Source organism: Mastigoproctus giganteus, chromosome 6 (genome assembly GCF_048544385.1).
Source record: "Mastigoproctus giganteus isolate SK-2022 chromosome 6, ASM4854438v1, whole genome shotgun sequence".
In the NCBI taxonomy this organism is placed as follows: Eukaryota; Metazoa; Arthropoda; class Arachnida; order Uropygi; family Thelyphonidae; genus Mastigoproctus; species Mastigoproctus giganteus.
Window position 1 is genome coordinate 43263167 of NC_143580.1, and position 20746 is coordinate 43283912.

The 20746-nt window shown below is 33.0% G+C and overlaps 1 protein-coding gene across 1 annotated transcript in view; it reads left to right on the forward strand.

Annotated features, from left to right (window-relative positions):
* Nucleotides 1-20746, forward strand: part of Wdfy2 (WD repeat and FYVE domain containing 2) — a 134276-nt gene that overhangs the window by 63501 nt on the left and 50029 nt on the right. The window contains exons 5-6 of the mRNA XM_090375094.1: nt 3619-3769; nt 10227-10339. Coding sequence (XP_090231220.1) covers nt 3619-3769; nt 10227-10339 — 264 coding nt within the window. The remainder of the gene's footprint in view (nt 1-3618; nt 3770-10226; nt 10340-20746) is intronic.

The following is a 20746-nucleotide window of genomic DNA, read 5'->3' on the forward strand; positions in this document are numbered from 1 at the left end:
GGCTTCAATCCTGCAGTGGGTTGATAATGGCTGCAGTTTACCTTTTTTTTTTTTTTTTTTTTTTACTACATCCCGACCACCTGGCATGGGCTTTTGTAGCATTGCTACTTCCAAAATATTGGTGATAAATGTTTAAATTTTCTTAGGACACCATTAAAAAAAGAAAATTGGAGGCATTAGTTTTGGAGTATTCCTCATACTTTCAGATTGTTTAATTTCAACCCATGTATGCCCTGTAAAACACAAATTTTAAATTTAATAGGAAGGATCCTCCCACCTAGGGTTGCCAGATTTCTATGACTGGATTAAAGGACATTCAAAAATAATTAATGCAAAAATAAAAATACATTCAAAAATAAATAATTCAAAAATTAATAACCAATTCTCACTTCACCCCCTCCCACCCCAAAAAAAAGGAAAATTGATTGATTTTTTTTTTTAGTTAATAATTAAACATTTTGTTTATATTTTTTAGATTTTGGTTTAAAAATTAGTTTTTATATTGAATTTGTAAATATTTACAAATTTTAGTTTAATTTAGAATTTAAAATATTTAATGGTAAACCATGGTTTTCTATAGGGAAGGATATGGGTTGATATCTAAGAATAATGAACGATATGGGTGATATAAAAAGCATGAATTGATCAAAAAACTATACTTCAAGTTTAGTGCATTAATTGACATCAAGCTAAAGTAATTTTAGGTAGGTGAAAAAAACCAAAAAAAAAAAAAAACCATACTGGTTTAATAGCTAGAAATCATTCACATCGCATATTTTGTACAACTTTGAGCAGCCTTAAGAACTTTGGCATCATTTCTAATTTTCTCAGAAAAATCTCAACAATTATCTTTAAAATTGAAGTAGATCATTAGTTAGCTTTTTATGAGTGAAACTGAACATCTGTTTCACCCATCCCTCCACTTAGAGTTCCTTACGCTAAAAAGCCTTTCTGAATTTGCCAAAGTTCCTGGCACTGAAAAAAACATACAAAATGAATTTGAAAATATTTTAAAGCTTAAAATCAACACTGTTCAAAATTAAATGCCATTGACTCAAAGTACTCGAACAAGTTTTACATTTTTCAGAGGTTGACATAGTTTCATAATTTGTTTTCAGTGTCGAAACCTCATCAAATAAACCATTCATATCCAACTTTAGTTTTTTCTATTAATTTAAAATATTCTGCTACTTCAACAAGTGAGTCATAGTTAGGACAACCATTTTTAAAGCTTAATTTGCTGAGTTTCAAAAAAGGGGTATTTTCATTAAAATTAAATTTCTTTCCTAAATATTTCAATGCAGCATTATAAAATTCTTTGAAATCATTTATTTTCTAATTTCTGAAAATGCTGATGAACTTGACACCCAAAAAATTCTTGATCAAGACGATTCTTCAGTGAATTTTTTAGATCATTCATTATATAAAAAATATCACTGACACAAGTTTTGTTCTTTTCAAGCTCTTTTATTGCTTTCAAAATTATTTCGATCCCATACATTGAGAAAAGAAAATATAATTCTATAATTATAGGGACCTCTATTGAATTTTCATTAATATGAAGGATTTTAAAAAGCTGTTTGGAACGGTCTTTTGGTTTGCTTATGAAATAAAGGCTCAAAGCCTTCCATGTAAGCAAAATTCGTTCTATACATGGGTTGTAAAGAAAGCCATCTAGGTGGTATGTGCCTTAAAATTTCCTTAAAGTCTATTTTGGCAAACTCATGAAATTCTTTAAGGTTATCCCTTCTTTTAGCTGAAACAGAAAAATGACCATATATTTTCAAGGCAATATTTTCTATATCAATATCTAAATTACCGAAAGCATATTTAGTTAAATTATGAATAATGTGAGCATGGCAGTTTGCTTTAATTACGTCTTCATTTAATTTCTTAATATTTTGGAATACGGATTTATTACTCCCAAAATTACAATTTGCATTTTCTGCACTGAAACTACTCATTGAATTTTTTAGGCACTCAAATATTCCATCTGCACTTTCATCAGCATTTTCAAAAAAATCAACTAAATTGTTTGTAACACCATATTCTTTGTTGAAGTACTGAATTGACAAAGGAAACATTTTCGTAATCTTTCTATTAGAAGCATCAATCTGTAAACAAAAAAATAATGGTGGATCATGATGTTTTAAATCATCGAAAACAATTTGCAATGCTTTTTTACCTACAACATTACAAACAATGGCAGCAGCAGCAGATTTAGTTCTTCCACATTTTTGGTGCAATTTTTGAATCATTATAAAGTTTACAGTTCAATTTCATGCTATAATCTAATGAGTTATAAGAATGGTAATGCTTAATTGAATGAAAAATATGAGTTATATCAGTTGCAGTAACTAAATCCTCTTCTTTCGTATTCTTTTTCACAAGAAATCTATCAAGATTTGAAGAATTTGCTGATTTATGAGCTTGAGTCTTTATGCTGAGTAACTGCTAAGATACCCATATAACCAACATCAATTACATTTCTGCATAGGAGACATCTCTTTTCACAAGGAACATTTATTGAAGCTAGCCATTTGTATTCTTGCTCCCAAGTTTTGTTATAAGAATAAACCCTCTTCTTTTTTGGGGGAAATTCTATTTTTGATGGCTAAAAAATAAAAAATGTTTTCAAAATATGTTTGTATGTAACATGACATATATAGGTGCTTAACCGTATAAATGAAATAGATAAATGTTTCTTTGTAAAGTTATAGGAAAAACAATTTAAACAAAGCCATTGAACTCCATATTATAAAAAATGATTTTTAAGCTACCTACGATTTTATTAATTATCTACCAGTCGCACGATTTTCATGAAAATTAAATCATGTTTTTATGCTTTGTCAAAAAAATATAATTTCATCGAGAAGTATGAAGTTAAGTACACGATGTTCGTGAAACTACTTATGAGCCGGAGAGACTAGAATAGGTTGATTGTCTCTTTATAATTCATTTCTCAGTTGCAGATTTTGCATTTGAGGGGAGTTTTAACATATCCCCTGTTAAATCTTTGAGCTAAAGCTTTGAAATGAAATTGTAATTTTTTGTTGGGTTTCTGGGGCCCTGTGCATGTGGGGGTCCGAAGCGTATGCCTGTGTGGAAATCCACTACTGCCATTACGAGGCACAGGCATTGAAAAATGAAAATCAAGGACAAATTGCATCCTTTCTTGTTTCAACAAAGGACAAGGACAGTTTGGTTAAAATAAAGGATTGTCCTTGGAAATAAAGGACATCTGGCAACCCTACTCCTGCCCCATGTCACTCTGATATAAACATGTAGGTTTTCATTAGTTTATGGTTCAAAGAACCAAACAGTGACTGACTTTTTGAATAGCACATTCACATTAAATCTGTTGTCAATCATACAAAAATGTATCCTTACTGCTGGAGAGTGATGAAAGCTTGGAATGCTAATTGTGATTGATGTGTCTTCCTGTTTTTATAGTTAGATAAACATAAATGTAGATTAAATTCTTTCCTCCATTATGCTAAATGTATAAGATCAGCTAAAAATATTAACATTCTACAGTTTCATTGACTTAAATTATTATTTATCTATTATTATATTTATTATTGTTATTATTATTAGTATTTTTTTTTTTTTTTGTAGCACACCAAGGTCGTGTGTCAGGAGTATTTTTTGCTTTACTGACAGAATGGGTTCTTAGTGTGGGCCGGGATAAATATTTTCAGTGGCATTGCTCTGTAACTGGTCAAAGGCTTGGAGGTTTTCAGTGTAATGCCTGGTGCACAGCTCTGCAGTATCCTTTGGTCATTGATGTTAAAAATTTTTATATATAATAGTTTTTGAATTAATATGTTGTGATTTAACAGTTTAATTTTAGAAATTAATTTAAATACTTATACTGATGACTTAACCAGCTTTTTTTTTTTTTTTATCCTCTTCTTATATTTGAATTCAATGAATTAAGCACATTTTATAATTGTTATGCATATGTGTTTACAAACTGCTATATAGATAATTGTATATCCTATTGACATTTATGTCAATATTGGCAGTAGTTATGGACATATCCATTTTACAAGTGGATGTAGATTGGGTAGCATAGCTAGCATGCAAGAAAGAAGGAAGCCTCCATCTACAACTTCATTTACACCATAAACTTAAAAGTTTTGCCATTTCTGCTGTAGTTTTTTTTTTATGCAATTTTTAGATCCATTATTTAAAAATGATAAACTGCAGAGGAACCTGCATCCAAGCAAACTTAAGGTCAAGCATTAATACTGTTGTTGAATGTTTAACTATTTCTTGACGCCTCACTCCTTTTCAATAGTTATCATTTTTAAACATAAAAAACAGCATTCCTGTTAACACCAGGAGGTTGTTATTTTTAAAGTTAAAAAACTTCTAGTAGTTGTGGAATGGCATGTTTTGAATGCAGGTAAGCAGAAACTGGTAAAAAGGACACTTCTGCAGTAATTGATTTGGTTTATTTTAGAAAACTTGATATTAGTGGTAAATGAAAATATGTATTGCCCTAACAAAGGGGAGGGGACTACATAAAGAAATGAAATTTCTTATGTGCATTCATCCTGATGACCAGAAAACAAAAAAAAAAAAAAAAAAATTCAGGACAAATGAATGTAAAGTTTCCTTTTATATAGTTCCCTTTGTTTTGTAAATCTGTGATTTTATCACAGGTTGGATTCTTGCTGCATCTTCAGTTGTTAACCCTTAAATACAGCCTACTCATTTAAGAGGTTTTTTTTTTTTTTTTTTTGCTTTCAACCTTTATTACTAAGCTTTTGTGTTAAATCCTTGTTTCCTTTGAATGACAATAATCATAATTAAGGTGGTGTTGAGTATCATCCATAAAGGATTCTTCTTCTTCTTCTTCTTGGTCCTTAGCTGGGGGAGGCGGTTGGCCACGCAACCAGTATGCTGCTGTAGGTGCCGCAGGGTTTCGGACTTGCTCTGTGTTGTTCTTCCATACTTTACGATCCATGGCGTCAGTCCTGGCCTGGTTAAGGTCGAGACGTCGGCTCTTCAAGTCATTTTCCACTTGCTTGGCCCACGTTTTCCTAGGCGCGGTCCGTTGGATACTCCATTGGGTTGGTCGTCTCCAAAGGAGTGTGAATGGTATTCTGTTCGTGCCCATTCTACATACGTAGCCAAACCATCTAAGCCTTCGCTTCTGGATTTGGTCGGCAATGGTTGGTTGCTGTTGGCATCTGGTGCGGATGGTATCATTAGTGATGCGGTCACGAAGTGAGATGCCCAAAATCTGCCGCAGGCATCGCATTTGGAATACCTCAAGTTTGTTTAAATCTAGCTTGAGACAAATCCATGTTTCTGATCCGTAAAGGAGAATGGGCAGGATCAAAGTCCGGAAGAGTCGGATTTTAGTCTTTGAGGAAATGTTGGTCCTCTTCCACAGACACCATTTGAGCGAGGCAAACGCAGTGGCCGCCGGTCCAATTCTGCTGTGGATTTCCATGGTGGATGCAACTTTCTTCTCCTGGACCAGCGACCCAAGGTATTTAAAGTCCTGCACTTGCTCGATCTGGACGCCTTCGAGATAGATGGTGGCTTGCGACCCATCTGTTGTCAGGGCCTTTGTCTTATCAGCATTGATCTTCAAACCGTATGGCCGGGCAATGTCGTAGAGGATGTCCGTGGCTTCAGAGTCATTACCAGCAAAGATAGCACTATCATCGGCAAACATCAGGTCAGTCACATGGTGATCCTTGTCATATTGTATGCCCCGTCTGTTTCTGAATGCTTGCCTCATAATGGCGTCGACCACGATGTTGAAAAGCAACGGGGAGGCTACATCCCCTTGGCGGACTCCAGTTTGGATGGTAAATTCCTCAGATAAATCGTTCTGGATGCGCACCTGGCTGGTTAAACCGTTGTATGCAGTTTGGAGGAGTGTGATGACTTTTCGAGGTACATGTTCGACCTCTAGTAGTTTCCATAAGGCAGGCCGATGGACACAGTCGAAAGCAGATTTAAAGTCAATAAAAACAATGACGGTTCGCTGTCCACACCGGATCCTCTCCTCCATCAGCTGACGGATGGCAAAGATTTGATCACAGCATCCTCGCCCGGGTCTAAATCCCGCCTGTTCTTCTCGACTGGTTTATCAGACAAGTATTCTGTGTTTGCAAAAGTTTTATTTTTTTATGATCTTTTTACTATTTTGACCAGAAGCATAAAATTGGAATAGTGAGCCTAGACAATCTTAACAGGATAATCTCAACTTCAGCCAAAAAGTCTACAGGAACTGTCCCTTAGTCCCATAAATTCCATGTGATTTTATCCAATTTGTTTTTTCTAAAAATATAATTTTTAAGTGTAATAATAATTGCCTTACTATTTTCAATAATAACATGATTTTTAATTGGTATTTTGATTTTATACTGAATAAAAAATGATATTAAAAAAATTAAAGTTCTTGGCTTTCCAACTTTTTTTTTTTTTTTTGTGTGTTGATGAATTTGCGAGCAGTGCTAAATTATCTACTTAGTAAGTTTCTTTTCCCAAACAAGTTATGTTGATTCAGTAGCTATTAAGCACAATTCATTAGTTTCAGCCTTAAAGCTGCAAGAAGCCACAAAGGTTTAAAGCTGCAGTTTTGATTGAGGCCATATAGTATCTTATACTGTTATAATTCCCTTCCTTGAAATTGAAATCCCTGCCCTTAGCTTTAACAGCGAAGACCTTGCTTATCATCATCCATCTTAACGTGCCATTACACTCCACTAAGTATTCCTGTACTATCACCCGTATGATGCCATCTGGATTTTGTTAGTGAACCGGAATATTCTTGTCCCTGGTACCTTTCCTAATGCTGATATAAGTAAATATCATCTAGTTGACTTAAATTTTGTCCCCATGGTTGAGTTTCTCTCCTAATTGCTCCAATCAATAAGGGTCTTATTTAAATTTTCTTTTGCTTCCTGCTACCTCACACTATGCAGACTCAGTGCTAGCGTGCAGTTAGTTTTGAATGTGGAATTGATCTTTTCTGTATATATATATATATATATATATATATAAGTTCACATATGGGAGATGTGTAATTATCTTTGAAATAGCAGTATAATCAAAAAATTTTTTTTCAACTTCAGTAAAATCCAATTACAATAAATACCATTTTAATGAAAATTTGACTATAACAAAAATATTTCTAGGTCCTGGCTGACTTCCATTATTATTAATGCTTTCTAAGTCTGATTTGAGCAAATAATTTTAATGAAAAATTTAGTATAACACATTATTTTCAAAGGCCACTTATGCCTAAAATGTACTGGTTTATAATGAAAGAAAAACTTTAATTGGAAAATTACGAATAACACTGATGATGCTATATGTGATATTGTTAGTTAACTATTTTATGGTAGTCCAAAATTTTTCAAAGGATGAAGTTTTAAAGATGTAGTAAAAGAATTCATTATTACACCCTTATGAGATTTTGGCTTATTGAGGGAATTAGATAATTAACAAAGTTGTTTCCAGTGTGACCACACGCGTCAGAGGAGTCAAAGTAATCATTCTGACAAATGGAATATTACCATTAATTATATTCAATGATCACATGGGCTGGAACCACAGTCAACTTAAATGTGTGTGCTGCTCCTGTTGTATTCATGTGTTGATTACCCAGCTACATCATGGTTCTGCAACTCAGTTACTAGGCACACTATTTTAAAAGCTTAATTATAGTGCATCTATTAAAATCTGAGAGGGCCAGGTGTGTGACAATCTTGAAACTTACACGATTAAAAGAAGACTATAGAAATTCAAATTCTTATGTATTTGAAATAATCTCTTTCATAAAAGTGTAGATCACTTTGATACTGTTTGAAAATCATTCTCTCTCTTTACTGTAGATGACAACCCCACAGGTCACTTTTGGTTACAATATTATAAACTTTATTATTGATTCTCCATCTCTTCTTGAACAAAAAAAACACTTTTTGCATCATTCTTGTCATCAAACTTATTTCTCATTACCTGTCTCTCTCGTACTCCTTTACTTGCTAGTCCTCTCATTTCATTCAGGTAATAAATAAACATGATTTATTACATAAGCATAAGAAATTAATCTTCACTTAGCTTCATTAAGCCTGTCAAGTTTATATAAATTTTGGTGTATTATTTCAACATTCACCTGATTTTACTTATCTGGGCCTTGCAAATTCTGCCAGTGAGAAATGTGTATATAAGTTAATGAATAAATAAATTTTAAAAAAGTACTAATAAAGAAGTATTAGTGCTGCAGTTGATGAAATTAGTAATGCTACAGTTTTTCAAAATGGTACTCTGAGCTGAAAACTGGAGCACCATTGATAAATGTGATATTTAAATCTAAGAAGTTCTTAATAAGACTATAGGATATTAGTTTTTCAATAATGAGAATTCCAGTTGATAAATATATATTATTGATATCTTGGAAGTGAATTTGTATTCGTTATTGGCCATACGATGCAATCAAGCCAGACACTTTTGCTACACTAACAAAAAAAAAAAAAAAAAACCTGCCCTGTTTTTTTTTCCATAATTCCTATAGGAAGAGGGAAATACATAGGGCACTGACCTAGCAGACCTTCAAATTACTACCCATGGAAATAACTTATTCCAATGATTAACAACCCTTGTTCTAGTGCTACTTAATACATAGAATGAAAATTTCATTTTATCTTCATTCATTTTGCTGCCTCCTCTTAAAGCTTTAGTAAATCTTGGGCAGCCCCTTCCCCTGATACCTAGTTACCAAGCTATGTATATTACATATTTGAACTCTCTCCTCATATGAGTTCCCTTTGCCAATCCCACCAGACTCATTCCCATCTTTCAAGAAGTTCAACATCTTGTTAGGTGTGACCTCCATACTGGATACAGCCATTCCAAGTGCAATCTCAATTTCCTTATTCAGTGGAATTATGATCCTCCTTGTCCCTACAAATGATTGCCCATATCGCTGACAATATAGCCTAATAAGACTAAGTCCTTTTGAACTAGAGTAATAATGCACTGAGCATTCTATACTGATGCATGAATTGAGGATGTATCACCTATAAGCTCACTAGATACTTGAGCTTCTGATGAGTCCTAATTTTATTTCTCTCTTGTGCATACTCATTTCTTCAGTGACTTAAATTTATCCAGTAATGCACCAAGTTTTAATTTTAGATTAGTACATATGCTTGTCATGAAATCCTGTGGTATAGGCATTCTGGCTTTATCTTATGTTAACCATCATGAAAGTTAGTAGTAGTGGAAAATGATGCACAGAAGCAAACTTACACAGCATCAGCAAAAAAAAAAACTACCCACCGCACTGTCCATCCGCTCTAATAATATGTCTAATTCTTTCATAATTTATTCAAATTATCCGCTTCCACAGCACCCCTTAATTTATTCAAACTATCCGCTTCCACAACACCTGATGGTAATTTGTAGCAACAGTCAGTTACTCTCTGACTGAAAGCAAATTTGTATAAATCTGTCCTGTAGCCATCCTTTTTCCAATTTATATCCTCTTTTGTGAGGACTTAAATTGAAAAAGAGGAGTAAGAATACCATCATCATCATTAAGTTTACTCAATCCATTTAAAGCCTCAAACACTTCAATCAGGTCTCCATGCAAGTGCGTAGTTTCCAAATGCTTCAATTTGCAGAACTGAAGTCTTCTGTGGTAAAAGTACTCTTTAGTGTTCTTGACTATTCTGGTTGCTCCTCTCTATGTCCATTTGATGGGAGTCACATCTTTTATTAAAATGAGACTTCTGGACCCATAATTTTTCAGAACAAAATTTTCCTTGTTCTTGTTCCATCAGCCTGCCCAGCGTGTCAAACATTATTAAGAAGTCATCTGAACCTCCAATGAGAGTATTTGAGAGCTTTTCACACTGAATAAGCTCTAGTAGGAGTTTCTACTGCAACTCTATGACTTGGAAAAAATTTAAAGCTCTTCTATTCCACGCAATAAGTGCAATAAAATACATTACTAAAACATTTAAGATTTTTTTACTTCATAGAAAAAGCACAGCACTTTTTCATAATGTTCTAGTAATGTTGGTGACTATATGCATTTCTTTGAGTTTAGCATACAATTGAATTTAGCAGACAGGCATTACTCTCATATAGTCTGTTAAAGTGAGATTTTCCTGTATCAGTATTTATGGGATAATTCTTAACATATTAGTCTTTAAACAGTTGTCTTTCTCCCATCTTAACTAATCGCTCAGATTTGATGTTCAATCAAGACATGCCTTTATTGGAGATTACTCAGGGCAGATTACAATGTTAAAAGTAGAAGATTCATGTTATAAACCAGTTACAACTCTGAAAGGACATTCAGGTATTAATCTAGCCATTCTGTAATATTTTAGACTAAATACCAAAATTGAAGTTTTGAATACATTATTTGATATATGCTCTTTCAAAAGCATGACACCTGCTCAAGTTCTAGGGCTGTTTTTTTTTTTTTTTTTTTTGTAATAAAGTATTTCCTAAAATTTAAGTAGTATAAATTATTTTTATACATTTTCATTTGACAAACATTAGAAAATATATACCGATTTACTCATTGGTATGGTACCACTTTTTCTGTGATAGGATAAGAGAAATAAATGTGAATTGATGTAAAATGATGATGGCCAATAGAATTAATCAAGATGGAGTTGGAGTAAAAGACAGTTTGTGAAAATTGAAACATGTGAAATTTTGTTTGCGTATATACTTCTTTATAAAACTACAGTCTCTCACTAAAGACATTTCCTCTTGAATGAATCCAATGTGTAACGGCTAGAAATGCCAAAACTGAATGCTTTAAATTCTTCTATGACATTTAATTATGGCACAGAGCTATTTCATTGTATTTATAGTGAAATAATTAGTTTTGATAAAAGCCACAAAAATATGATTCATCATGGAAAAAAATATTTTTAAATATTGTAGACAAACAGGTATCTTCAACATGAATAAAAAATATATATATATATACACACACATATATCATGCTTTGACTTTTTGCACAATAGAACACTAACTTTAAAATGTGTAAAATGGCATGGGTAGGATATGAGGAAAAAGCTGAGTTATAATGCCTGAGTATAACAAGACCTGATCTGTGCATGCCAGTTTTCTGTAAACTGAGGGCTGGTGCTATGATTACAAATTTCCAATTCCTAAGAAATTATATTTGAAATTGAAGTACAAAAAGAAATCTTTCTTCCTGGATGTGCTGCTTACTGCTACCAGCCAAAAAGTTGTTCTGCTCAAAAGCTGCATTTCTAGTGAAACCTTGACTTCATTTGATACATGATACTTACCCAGCACAAAGATCTCAGAAAATTAAAAATATAAAAAGATTACAAAATGAAAAAAAAGCATGGCCCTGCAGGAGGTATTTTTTTCCACAATTATTGTTTCCAAAAATTGGGTATTTATTATTTTGTTTGTAGAATTTTTTCTTATTTATTTTCTTTTCCTTTTTTTTTTTTTGACAGTCAGTCAACCATTTTATTGATATAGATGCATTATTTCCAAGCTATATCAAAATTATTTGGTAAGTATAAATGGAAAAATCACAGCACTCAAAATACAAAGCAATTGACCAACTGAAACACATACAAATTGCAGGATACTCATCAGTATTTTATTTAAAAATACTATTTGTAAAATAATAAGAGAAGTTTATCTCAATATAATACGTCAAACACTTCCGTATGATACTCTCCAGCAATTAAAAGGAAAAAATCAAAAATCTTGTATAACAGTAAAAAATAATTAAAAATCAAACGAACACAATTAAAATCAATCTAATGCAATTAAAAATTTAATAGATTAATTAAAAGAAATATAGTGAAAAAAATGCAAAACGATTTTCCTTCCTTTTACATGAACTTCGGGAAAATAAAGACATTATTATACAGAGGGCAGATAAAGGAGATACATTTGTAATACTCGATAAACATGATTATATTAATAAGTTAGATTCGGTTGTTTCAGTTACCTCCACTTATCTTGAAATAGACCCGGCACTATTTACTAATTTGGTCAGTCAATACAATAAACGTTAACCATGTGTCAAAAAAATGATTACATTACTATGGCTCAGTTAAAGGGGAAGGCCAGAACATACAATATTCCTGCACTTTCTGGTCAGGTAAAATTACACAAGACCGGATTTCCTATTCAGCCTATTGTTTCCTACAGAAACTCGGCATTTTCATCCTTGGCCACACATGTATATAGCATTATAAAACCCTTTAGACAAAAAAAAAAGGAAAGAAAATTGTTTTGCATTTTTTCCGTTATATTTCTTTTAATTAATCTATTTAATTTTTAATTGCATTAGATTGATTTTTAATTTTGTTCAATTTATTTTTAATTATTTTTTACTGTTATGTAAGATTTTCGATTTTTTTCATTTTAATTGCTGGAGAGTATCATACGGAAGTGTTCTACGTAATATATTGAGGTAAACTTCTCTTATTATTTTACAAATATTGATATCAACATAGAATGTATTGAGCATTACAGCTCTGGTTCATGCTATTAAAAATACTATATACAGAAATCACAGGATAGATAACTGGAAGGGTTAATACACGCAGAAATCACAGGATAGATGAAGAAATCTTCATTATGTCATATTCAAGCAGCAGGTCATATGAAAACCCCACCCCCCTCTTTAACCATAGTGACATATTGATAACTTTTGTTGAACAATTAGCAATTATATATCAGCCATACCAAGACAGTCTTTGGCCCAACAGAATTTTGGCAACATGAATGGGACTGTTCCATATAGTCATTTCATAAGAATGAATGTAACTAGCTCCTTTTTACTAAACCTGTGTCCTTCAGTCATTCTTTGTTCGCACTGAGAGGCACTAGCACGTTGCTCAGTGTTTGCTTAAGTACCATCATATAGAATAAAAGTAGTTCTTTGCATCTTAATTGTAGAGTAGAGTTAGTGTAATTATTTCATATTTAGGAAATATGAAATAAAATATTTTAGCCATTAAACATTAACTGGTTGTTTGCAGATGCCATGGTTTATAAATCATGACATCAGCAAACAACCAGTTAATGTGATTCATTCCAGGTAATGTTCTCAGAATTGTTATTTTTTTTAATAACATCTCTGAGTGGCTCACCTTGAATAATGTCTTGAATCCAAACAAGGTCAAGCACTATCAGTTCTGTCCCAATCAGTGTAGCAATCACATAGTTACATATTGGATTGCCACATTATCTTGTGACTACTGATCCCATGACACAGTCATGAGTTCAGTTATTTTCCCATTAATGCAGTGTCTTCCAAACTCTGCACACATTAATGCAGTTGTTTCTAAATTGCCACTGAAAACTGTGAAGTGTACCCCCCCACCCCAAGGAGGACGTTCCTGTTGTTTAGGGAAATGAATGTTTTAAGTAATTTTGCTATTTATTGATATAATATAAATGTTAATTTAACAGATTTCATTTCATAAATTTTGTAAACCACTGTCTTGAAAGATTAATATGAAATCAATCAAATGGTCAGAACAACTTTGATATGAATTGTTTAGGGGAATGAATGAATGATCTTTTAACAAATTCATATATTCATTGTAAACAATTGCATTATGTTGTAATGCCCATGTCTTATACATTTAAATTGTTAGGCAAAATTAAATGTTCATCTTCCTCTAGCAATACTTTAATTTTAATGCTGGTTAAAAGGTTGATTCTTAAAGTTTTAATTATTGTGATATTATTATACATTTTAGAAAGGATGTAGATTTGCTTGAGCATGTACAGAGAAGGGCAACAAGATTGGCAAGGGGAATGAAGAGATCCTCTTACCAGGAGAGGCTTAAGTTCTGCAAATTGCAGTGGCTGGAGACTAGGCACCTGCACGGTGATCTGATTGAGGTGTATAAGGCCTTGAATGGGGTGAGCACGCTGAATTCTGATGGGATCCTTCCACTTGTTCAGATTACAAACCTAAGGGGGCATAAATTCAAATTAACGAAATACAGATGTAGAATAGATGTGCGGAAATTTGCCTTTAACCAGCGGGTGGTTAATTGCTGGAACAAACTTCCATCTCTCGTTGTGGAAGTTGATAGGTTAAATATATTTAAGGAGGAACTGGACAGGAATTTGTAGGGAATGGTGAGTTTTTTTTTTTTTTTTTTTTTTGGCTGATGCTGCATAAGCTCATACACTAGCTTTCTTGCATCACATGCCACTACTACTACTATTTAGTTGTTCCTCAACATTCTTTCTGATTATGTAGATATGTACATGTTAAATTAATATTAGTAATAGCCATATGATGCAAGGAAGCCTAAGGCTTATGCTGTACCAGCCAAAAAAAAAAAAAAAAACGAGTAAAATAGTAATAATAATAAAATTAAATAAAAGAAAGGGAATTAGACAATCTATGCATTTCCCTCCTCCTGTAGGTAACTATCCAGCTGACCTTTATAAATTTCCCAAAACTATCAGCTTCAACCATCCATGTAGGTAACTTATTCCAGTAATTTATAACTCTCTGCCTAAAATAAAACTTCCTGCAATCCACTCTAAATTGCTCCCCCACTCCGTAACTTGAATTTATGGCCCCTAGTTCTAGAATCATTTATAACCGTGAAAATTTCATCCTCATTCATTTTCCTTTTGCCTCTCAGAGCCTTAAATACCTCAATCAAGTTCTAAAGTGCCTGGTTTCCAAGCTGCAACTCACATATTCGAAGTCTTTCCTTCTATTGGACCCTTTCAAGAAGCTTGTCTTTTTAGGTGCAGTCCCCATACTTAAACACCATATTCCAAGCGTGGTCTAACAATAGCCTTATATAATGGGGTTATGACTTCCTTATCTCTACTAGCAAATGTTCGACAAATTAGCAATAGGACACCACGAGCCTTGCAACCTGTCTACAATGCTCGGAGAACTTCGTCTGACTGTATCATCACTCCCAAGTTCCTTTTTTCCACTACTGACTTTAGTTCAACTCCACGACGTGTGTAAGTTATTTTAGGGTTACTGTTCCCCGGGTGTAAGATCTTGCATTTTGCTGAATTAAAGCAAAATGCAAGGTCTTACACCTTGCCACTTTTCTGGCCATCCCTGAAGTCTATCTAGGTCACTCTGAAGAAGCTCTGCTTGGCACTGATCATTAACTACTCTACTGATCTTTACATCATCTTTTTTTTTTTTTTTTTTTTTTTATGAAAACCCCAAACACAAAAGGTATCAAAATCTATAGTACTTAGTACCGTGCATGGGTTGAAGGAGAAGTATGGGGGGAGGGGGGTGCCGAAAACTTTGCTCTAGAGACTAAACATGGGTTTCACCACTTCAAGCCTCCAATAAGCAAAGTGGTGGTATTTCACCGGTTGATGAAAGTCATCTACTACCTGCTACTGCAAATTTAGACATTGTGCCATCAATCCCTTCATGAATGTAATTTAGGAAAATCAAAAAACAGTGGTCCCAATACTGATCCTTGGGGAACACCATTTCTTACATTAAACCAATCTTAGGAATAACCATTTATTACAACCCTTTGCCTCCTTCCCTAAAGCCATCCTGCTGTCCATCTAAGGATTTTCCCTGTGATTCCAACCTGTTCCAGCTTATAAAGTAACCACTCATGTGGTGAGTCAAATGCTTTGCTGAAATCTAAATAATGTTGAAATTATCCCCTAAATCCAGATCATGAGTGAACCCTGTCAAAATAGCTAACCTGATTTGTTAAACATGATTTTCCCTTTACAAAACCATGCTGTGTATCTTTCAGAATTCCATTTCTATCTAAATAATCCTGAATTTAGATAGATCCACCCTGGATCATTGCCTCCATGATTTTCCCTACTAGTGAAGTTAGGCTGACTGGTTGGTAGTTTCCCACTACACTTTTAGAATCACTTTTATGCATTGGTGATACATTGGCACTTTTTCAATCCAGCAGAATCTCTCCTGACTCCTGCGATCCTCTCATAATTAGCCTTAATGGTTCAATGCACTCACTTTCTGTCTCCCTTACTTTCCTGTAGGTGCGAAAGTTTCTTTTTTTATTTAATAATCATGTGAAATTTCAGTATTGTTAATTTCATATTTTTCAACTTCACTCCCATAATTTCTCATTGATGTAAAGGGTTTTTCTTCTTTAAATATCAGTGCAAAGTAACTGTTCAGTTCATCTGCACCATCAGCTGGGGGTATCTAATACTAACCCATGTCCATTACATAATGGTCCAATCTGATTTGTCCTTCTCTTCTTTGCATTTATATATGTGAAAAATTCCTTATCCTTATCCCCTCTCTTTGCCAGCAATTTCTCATAATTTGTCTTTGCCAGCCTAACCTTTTCTGTGGCACTATTACAGATCAATTTGTAGCTGTTATAGGCTTCAGTACTTTATTGCTCTAACTTTTCCATGTCATCTTTTTCTGCTCAAGTAATCTGGCAACTTCATTATTCATCAAATTCACTCATTACCTCTGCTTTTGGAATCACATTAACTTTATCATTTTGATTGTGATGCTCTGTGCTGCCATGTGGACTATTTCTTCATTGTGTTCATTGCAGCAAAAGCTTCTCCCCTACCCTATTTATAAACTCTCATAAGTATGAAACTTTATAAATGGTCAGACTCTACAAAGTTCAAAGTATGAGAGTCTGTATAAGTATACAAATTCCTACACTTTGCTGCTGCCCTTTGTCCTTTTTAATTCCGCACTGCAATTCTCATTTTTTTTGGCACAATTTTTCACTTAGTATTAGTAATGGCAAAAATAATGTATACTTATATAACAATCAGCAAAAAAAAAACTTCATTTTTTTTAAATGCTTTATTTTTCTACTGTTTTATTTGGCGCCTCTCTAGCCAGGTGGGCAGGAGCAGTAGTGTGTAGCACATGCTTCTTGATTAGACCGGTGTTCGAGCCCATGCCCACCAAATACGGAGGATGCGGAAAGGTCAGGGAATCCCCGGAGCAATATGGCCTTAGTTGCTAATGCTCCTAAAAACCAAATAACAAACAATAATAACAACTGTTTTATTTTATGCAACTTATTAATGAATACCTAATATATAGGTAACCTCTGTATAACACAGTACTTCTACAACACGGTTTCGCTCTAACATGATTGATAAATTGTGGAAGTCCTTGCACAACACATTACTTATACAGGAATACCTTGCATAGAACGGTTAATTCGTGCCAAAAAAAAAAATACCACGCTGATCGAGGTATTATTAGTATGTATTTTAATGTAATGCGTTCCGAAAATTTGATTATATGGGTCGAGTTTCAAAAATATATAGGTGTTTGTTTACTATAAATTGATGCACACAAAGTTCTTGCAAAAAGAGAAACTAAAATGATAAAAATGAAAAATACTAGTAAGTACAGTACAAATGATTTTTATTGCAGTATGCAATAAAATTTTTATTGCTTATATTATACCAAAATAATATAAGTGAAGTATGTACTCTTATTTTGAAAAATAACTGATCAGCTTAGTTTGCACGTTTTTTCTTCTTTTTATCTGCATACATCTCTTTATAACATCGAATGTCATTTTGCAACGCCTGCCTTACTTTCATACCTCGTTCAACGTTTGGATCTAGAAGAACACTTAGCACCATTACATTTCTTCTTTCGACTCATATTTGCATATAAAGGTGTAACGTTTTTAAAAAATAATCTTTAATAAAAATACACAGCGAAAAATATTTGTACAGCTTATGCACAGTCAACGACCTCACCGCTTGGAATCTAGTATGTTTACTAATGTAGGAATGCTAGCAGAGTCCGTATATAAAGGGAGTTGTGACAACAGTCAGTGTGGCCTTGAATCCATAATGCATTGGCTTATGTGCTGGCATTATAATACATACATACATACATATCAAATGTATTGGTGCGTAATGCAGTTAATTTTTTTTTTCAATTTGTAAACCTCGCTGTTTGAAACCGTGCTATGCAAGGTATTCCTGTATAACATGGTTTCGCTCTAACACAGTTAGAGAATTGCGGCAAACCTCGCATAACACGTTATTTTTGAGCTTTTGTATGGGGGGAAACCCTGCTATTATGTTGTATATAATTTTTAAACATTTCCATTCTCTCTTGTGAACCCCCACTTTTTACTCGCTCGTCGTTATTTAAAAAAAAAAAAATGGAAAATCCCTGTATTTTGTTGGGAAATTCCCGTGTGGTTCTATGCTATTGAACTTGTGGAAAAAATCTACATTTCAAAGTTTTATTACTATTGGATAATGCTCCAGGCCATCCAAAAGATTTAAGTCATCCAAACATTGAAGTAAAATTCCTACCACCTAATACAACTTCTTTAATTTACCTTTAAAACTCATTACATCAGAAAATCATTACAATTGATTTTGGAAAAAAGTTATTCCGAATCTATTTGAAGTGATGGAGAGCATGGAAACATTTTTCAGTTGTGGACTGTATTGGAATTGTAGTTTTATTGCTCAAAGTAAAACTGTCAACATTAACTGAGTGTTGGAAAAATGTATGACCAGAATCAGTTCATTCAGAAATATGGTTGAACCGGCAGAAATTGGAATCAGTGCAAGAGTACAACTTGATAAGTCGGTAGGAGGGGATGGTTTTGATGATATGACTACTGAAGACGTTTAAGAATTACTGGTAGAAAAAGAGGCTGGCAAAGCGGATTTGGTGGAAATGGCATTGGAGGTAAACCAAATCAATTCAGAGGATGATTGTGCAGAAGAAAATTCTGAAGTTCCAAATTTTACACTAAAAAGCATACGGGAGGGCATAAACTTAGCCAAGCAATTAGAATCTTTGGATGCAGATCCTTTGACTGAAAGGAGCACAAAGTTCAAAAGTGAGCTTCAGAAATACTTAACTCCATACCATGAAATTTACAAAGATCTATCAAGCAAAAGCAAACAAACCAGATTACTGATTTCTTAGAGAGAGCAGAAGATACACAAAATTTAGATGATGCTGCAGAAGAAAGTTCAGAAGGTGAAGATATTCTGCAACAGAGAAAACATTCTCATTTGGTTGTGCTTAGCAGCAATGAAGAGGAAGAAGATTAAATGAACGGACATTATCTGACATATATGTATCACAGTTTGTAAGGCTTTTGTTCAGTTATTACTATTTTTAATAAAAATTAAGTTTCTGATAGTTATAAAAAAAATGGTATATTTTTTATTAGCATTTGGAACTTAACCCCCTTTTTTTATACTGGTTCTTAGTCCCGTATAACACAGTTTTGCACTACATGAGATTTTATAGGAATCTAACTACCATGTTTTAAGAGGGTTACATGTAATGTTAATATATTTCTTTTTAAAAATGAGTTGAAAACCTTAATTCATATCCTGTTTCCTTAATTATTCTATTTAGCTTTAATTTTATACTGTGTGCAGTTCTTATTTAATTTTTTTCAATATGTAATTTTATTGCTTTTAATATGCAGGAATGTTATTGCTCTTTGTACAATGTGTATTAACTTTGATTTATTGTAAGATTTTGATTTTCAATCAGTAAAAGTGGGGTTTGTATTTCAATCCTTGCATTGAAAAGTCAACAAACTTTTTTCTTGACAAAATTTTCTTTCTTGAAAATTTGGAGAGAAAGGCAAACCTAAGAGTAATTGTTCTCTGAAGAAAAGTTCTCTAATGTTTTACTCTTAATACAAACACAAAGCATACTAGAAACAAAAAAAAAGTATAATTGACTATATCATTATAGAAAAGGATCTTATACAACTACTTGAAGATACAAAGGTCTGTACAGAGGATCTGAGATTTTAAGTGACCAGCTTATTTGACCAAATTAAAAATGGGAGTTAGTGCCAAAAATAAAAGGTATAAAATAATGTGAAAATGGGAAAAATTAGAAAGGTCTCAGATATGTTAGATATGTCAGCCATCAAATATAAAAATCTTGCTAAAAAAAATTAAATAACATTACTGATGCCACGCCCGTATGACTTTAGTATTAGTATTGGCAACATTTTGCAAGCAAAGCTTTACAAAAAAAAAAAAAAAAAAAACAAAGACTTCAATTGGCTGTTCCTACCAGTAATGCTGGTCTGCATTTTAAGAAAAGTTCTCTGATGTTTTTTTTACTGCTGATAAATAATTTGAGCTACATTTTTAATGGAAAATTTTAAAAAATACTTGAAATTTGCTATATCAATTTTTACTTTTTTTTATTTTTATATAAATAAAAAGAAAATGAAACTGGTGGAGGTGCTTCTGGTTTATTTAGTATTTTTACAGATTTTACGAGTGTTATTTTTATGTAAAAAATACATAAAAAAAAAAAAAAAAAATATATCAAAAGCTGTGTCCTCCTGTCAAGAAATAGATGGGCAAAAACCAAATTTCTTATACACTAGACCAGTGGTTCTCTTCAGAGTTTCAGGGGGACCCCAAAGAGCTTTTGTTTATGTGGGTTGTATCTATTGATATTTACCACATTACAAATTAAAACTGAAATTTTAAAAATATTTATTAAGTCATTTAAAAATTACAATAATAAACCCATTACATGTTAACATAAATAACTATTTTCCAAAACAAAAATGTAGTGAGAAGAGTGGCATTCTTTTATATTTTTGCAAATCTCTTTAATGTCTGGCTTAATAGAAGACAGCTGGATTCTCATATCTGCTTCTGCATTCAATCTGTTACGATGTGTTGTTTTGGTTGAAGTATATGAAGGAATTACAGCCTCACACAGATATGTAGT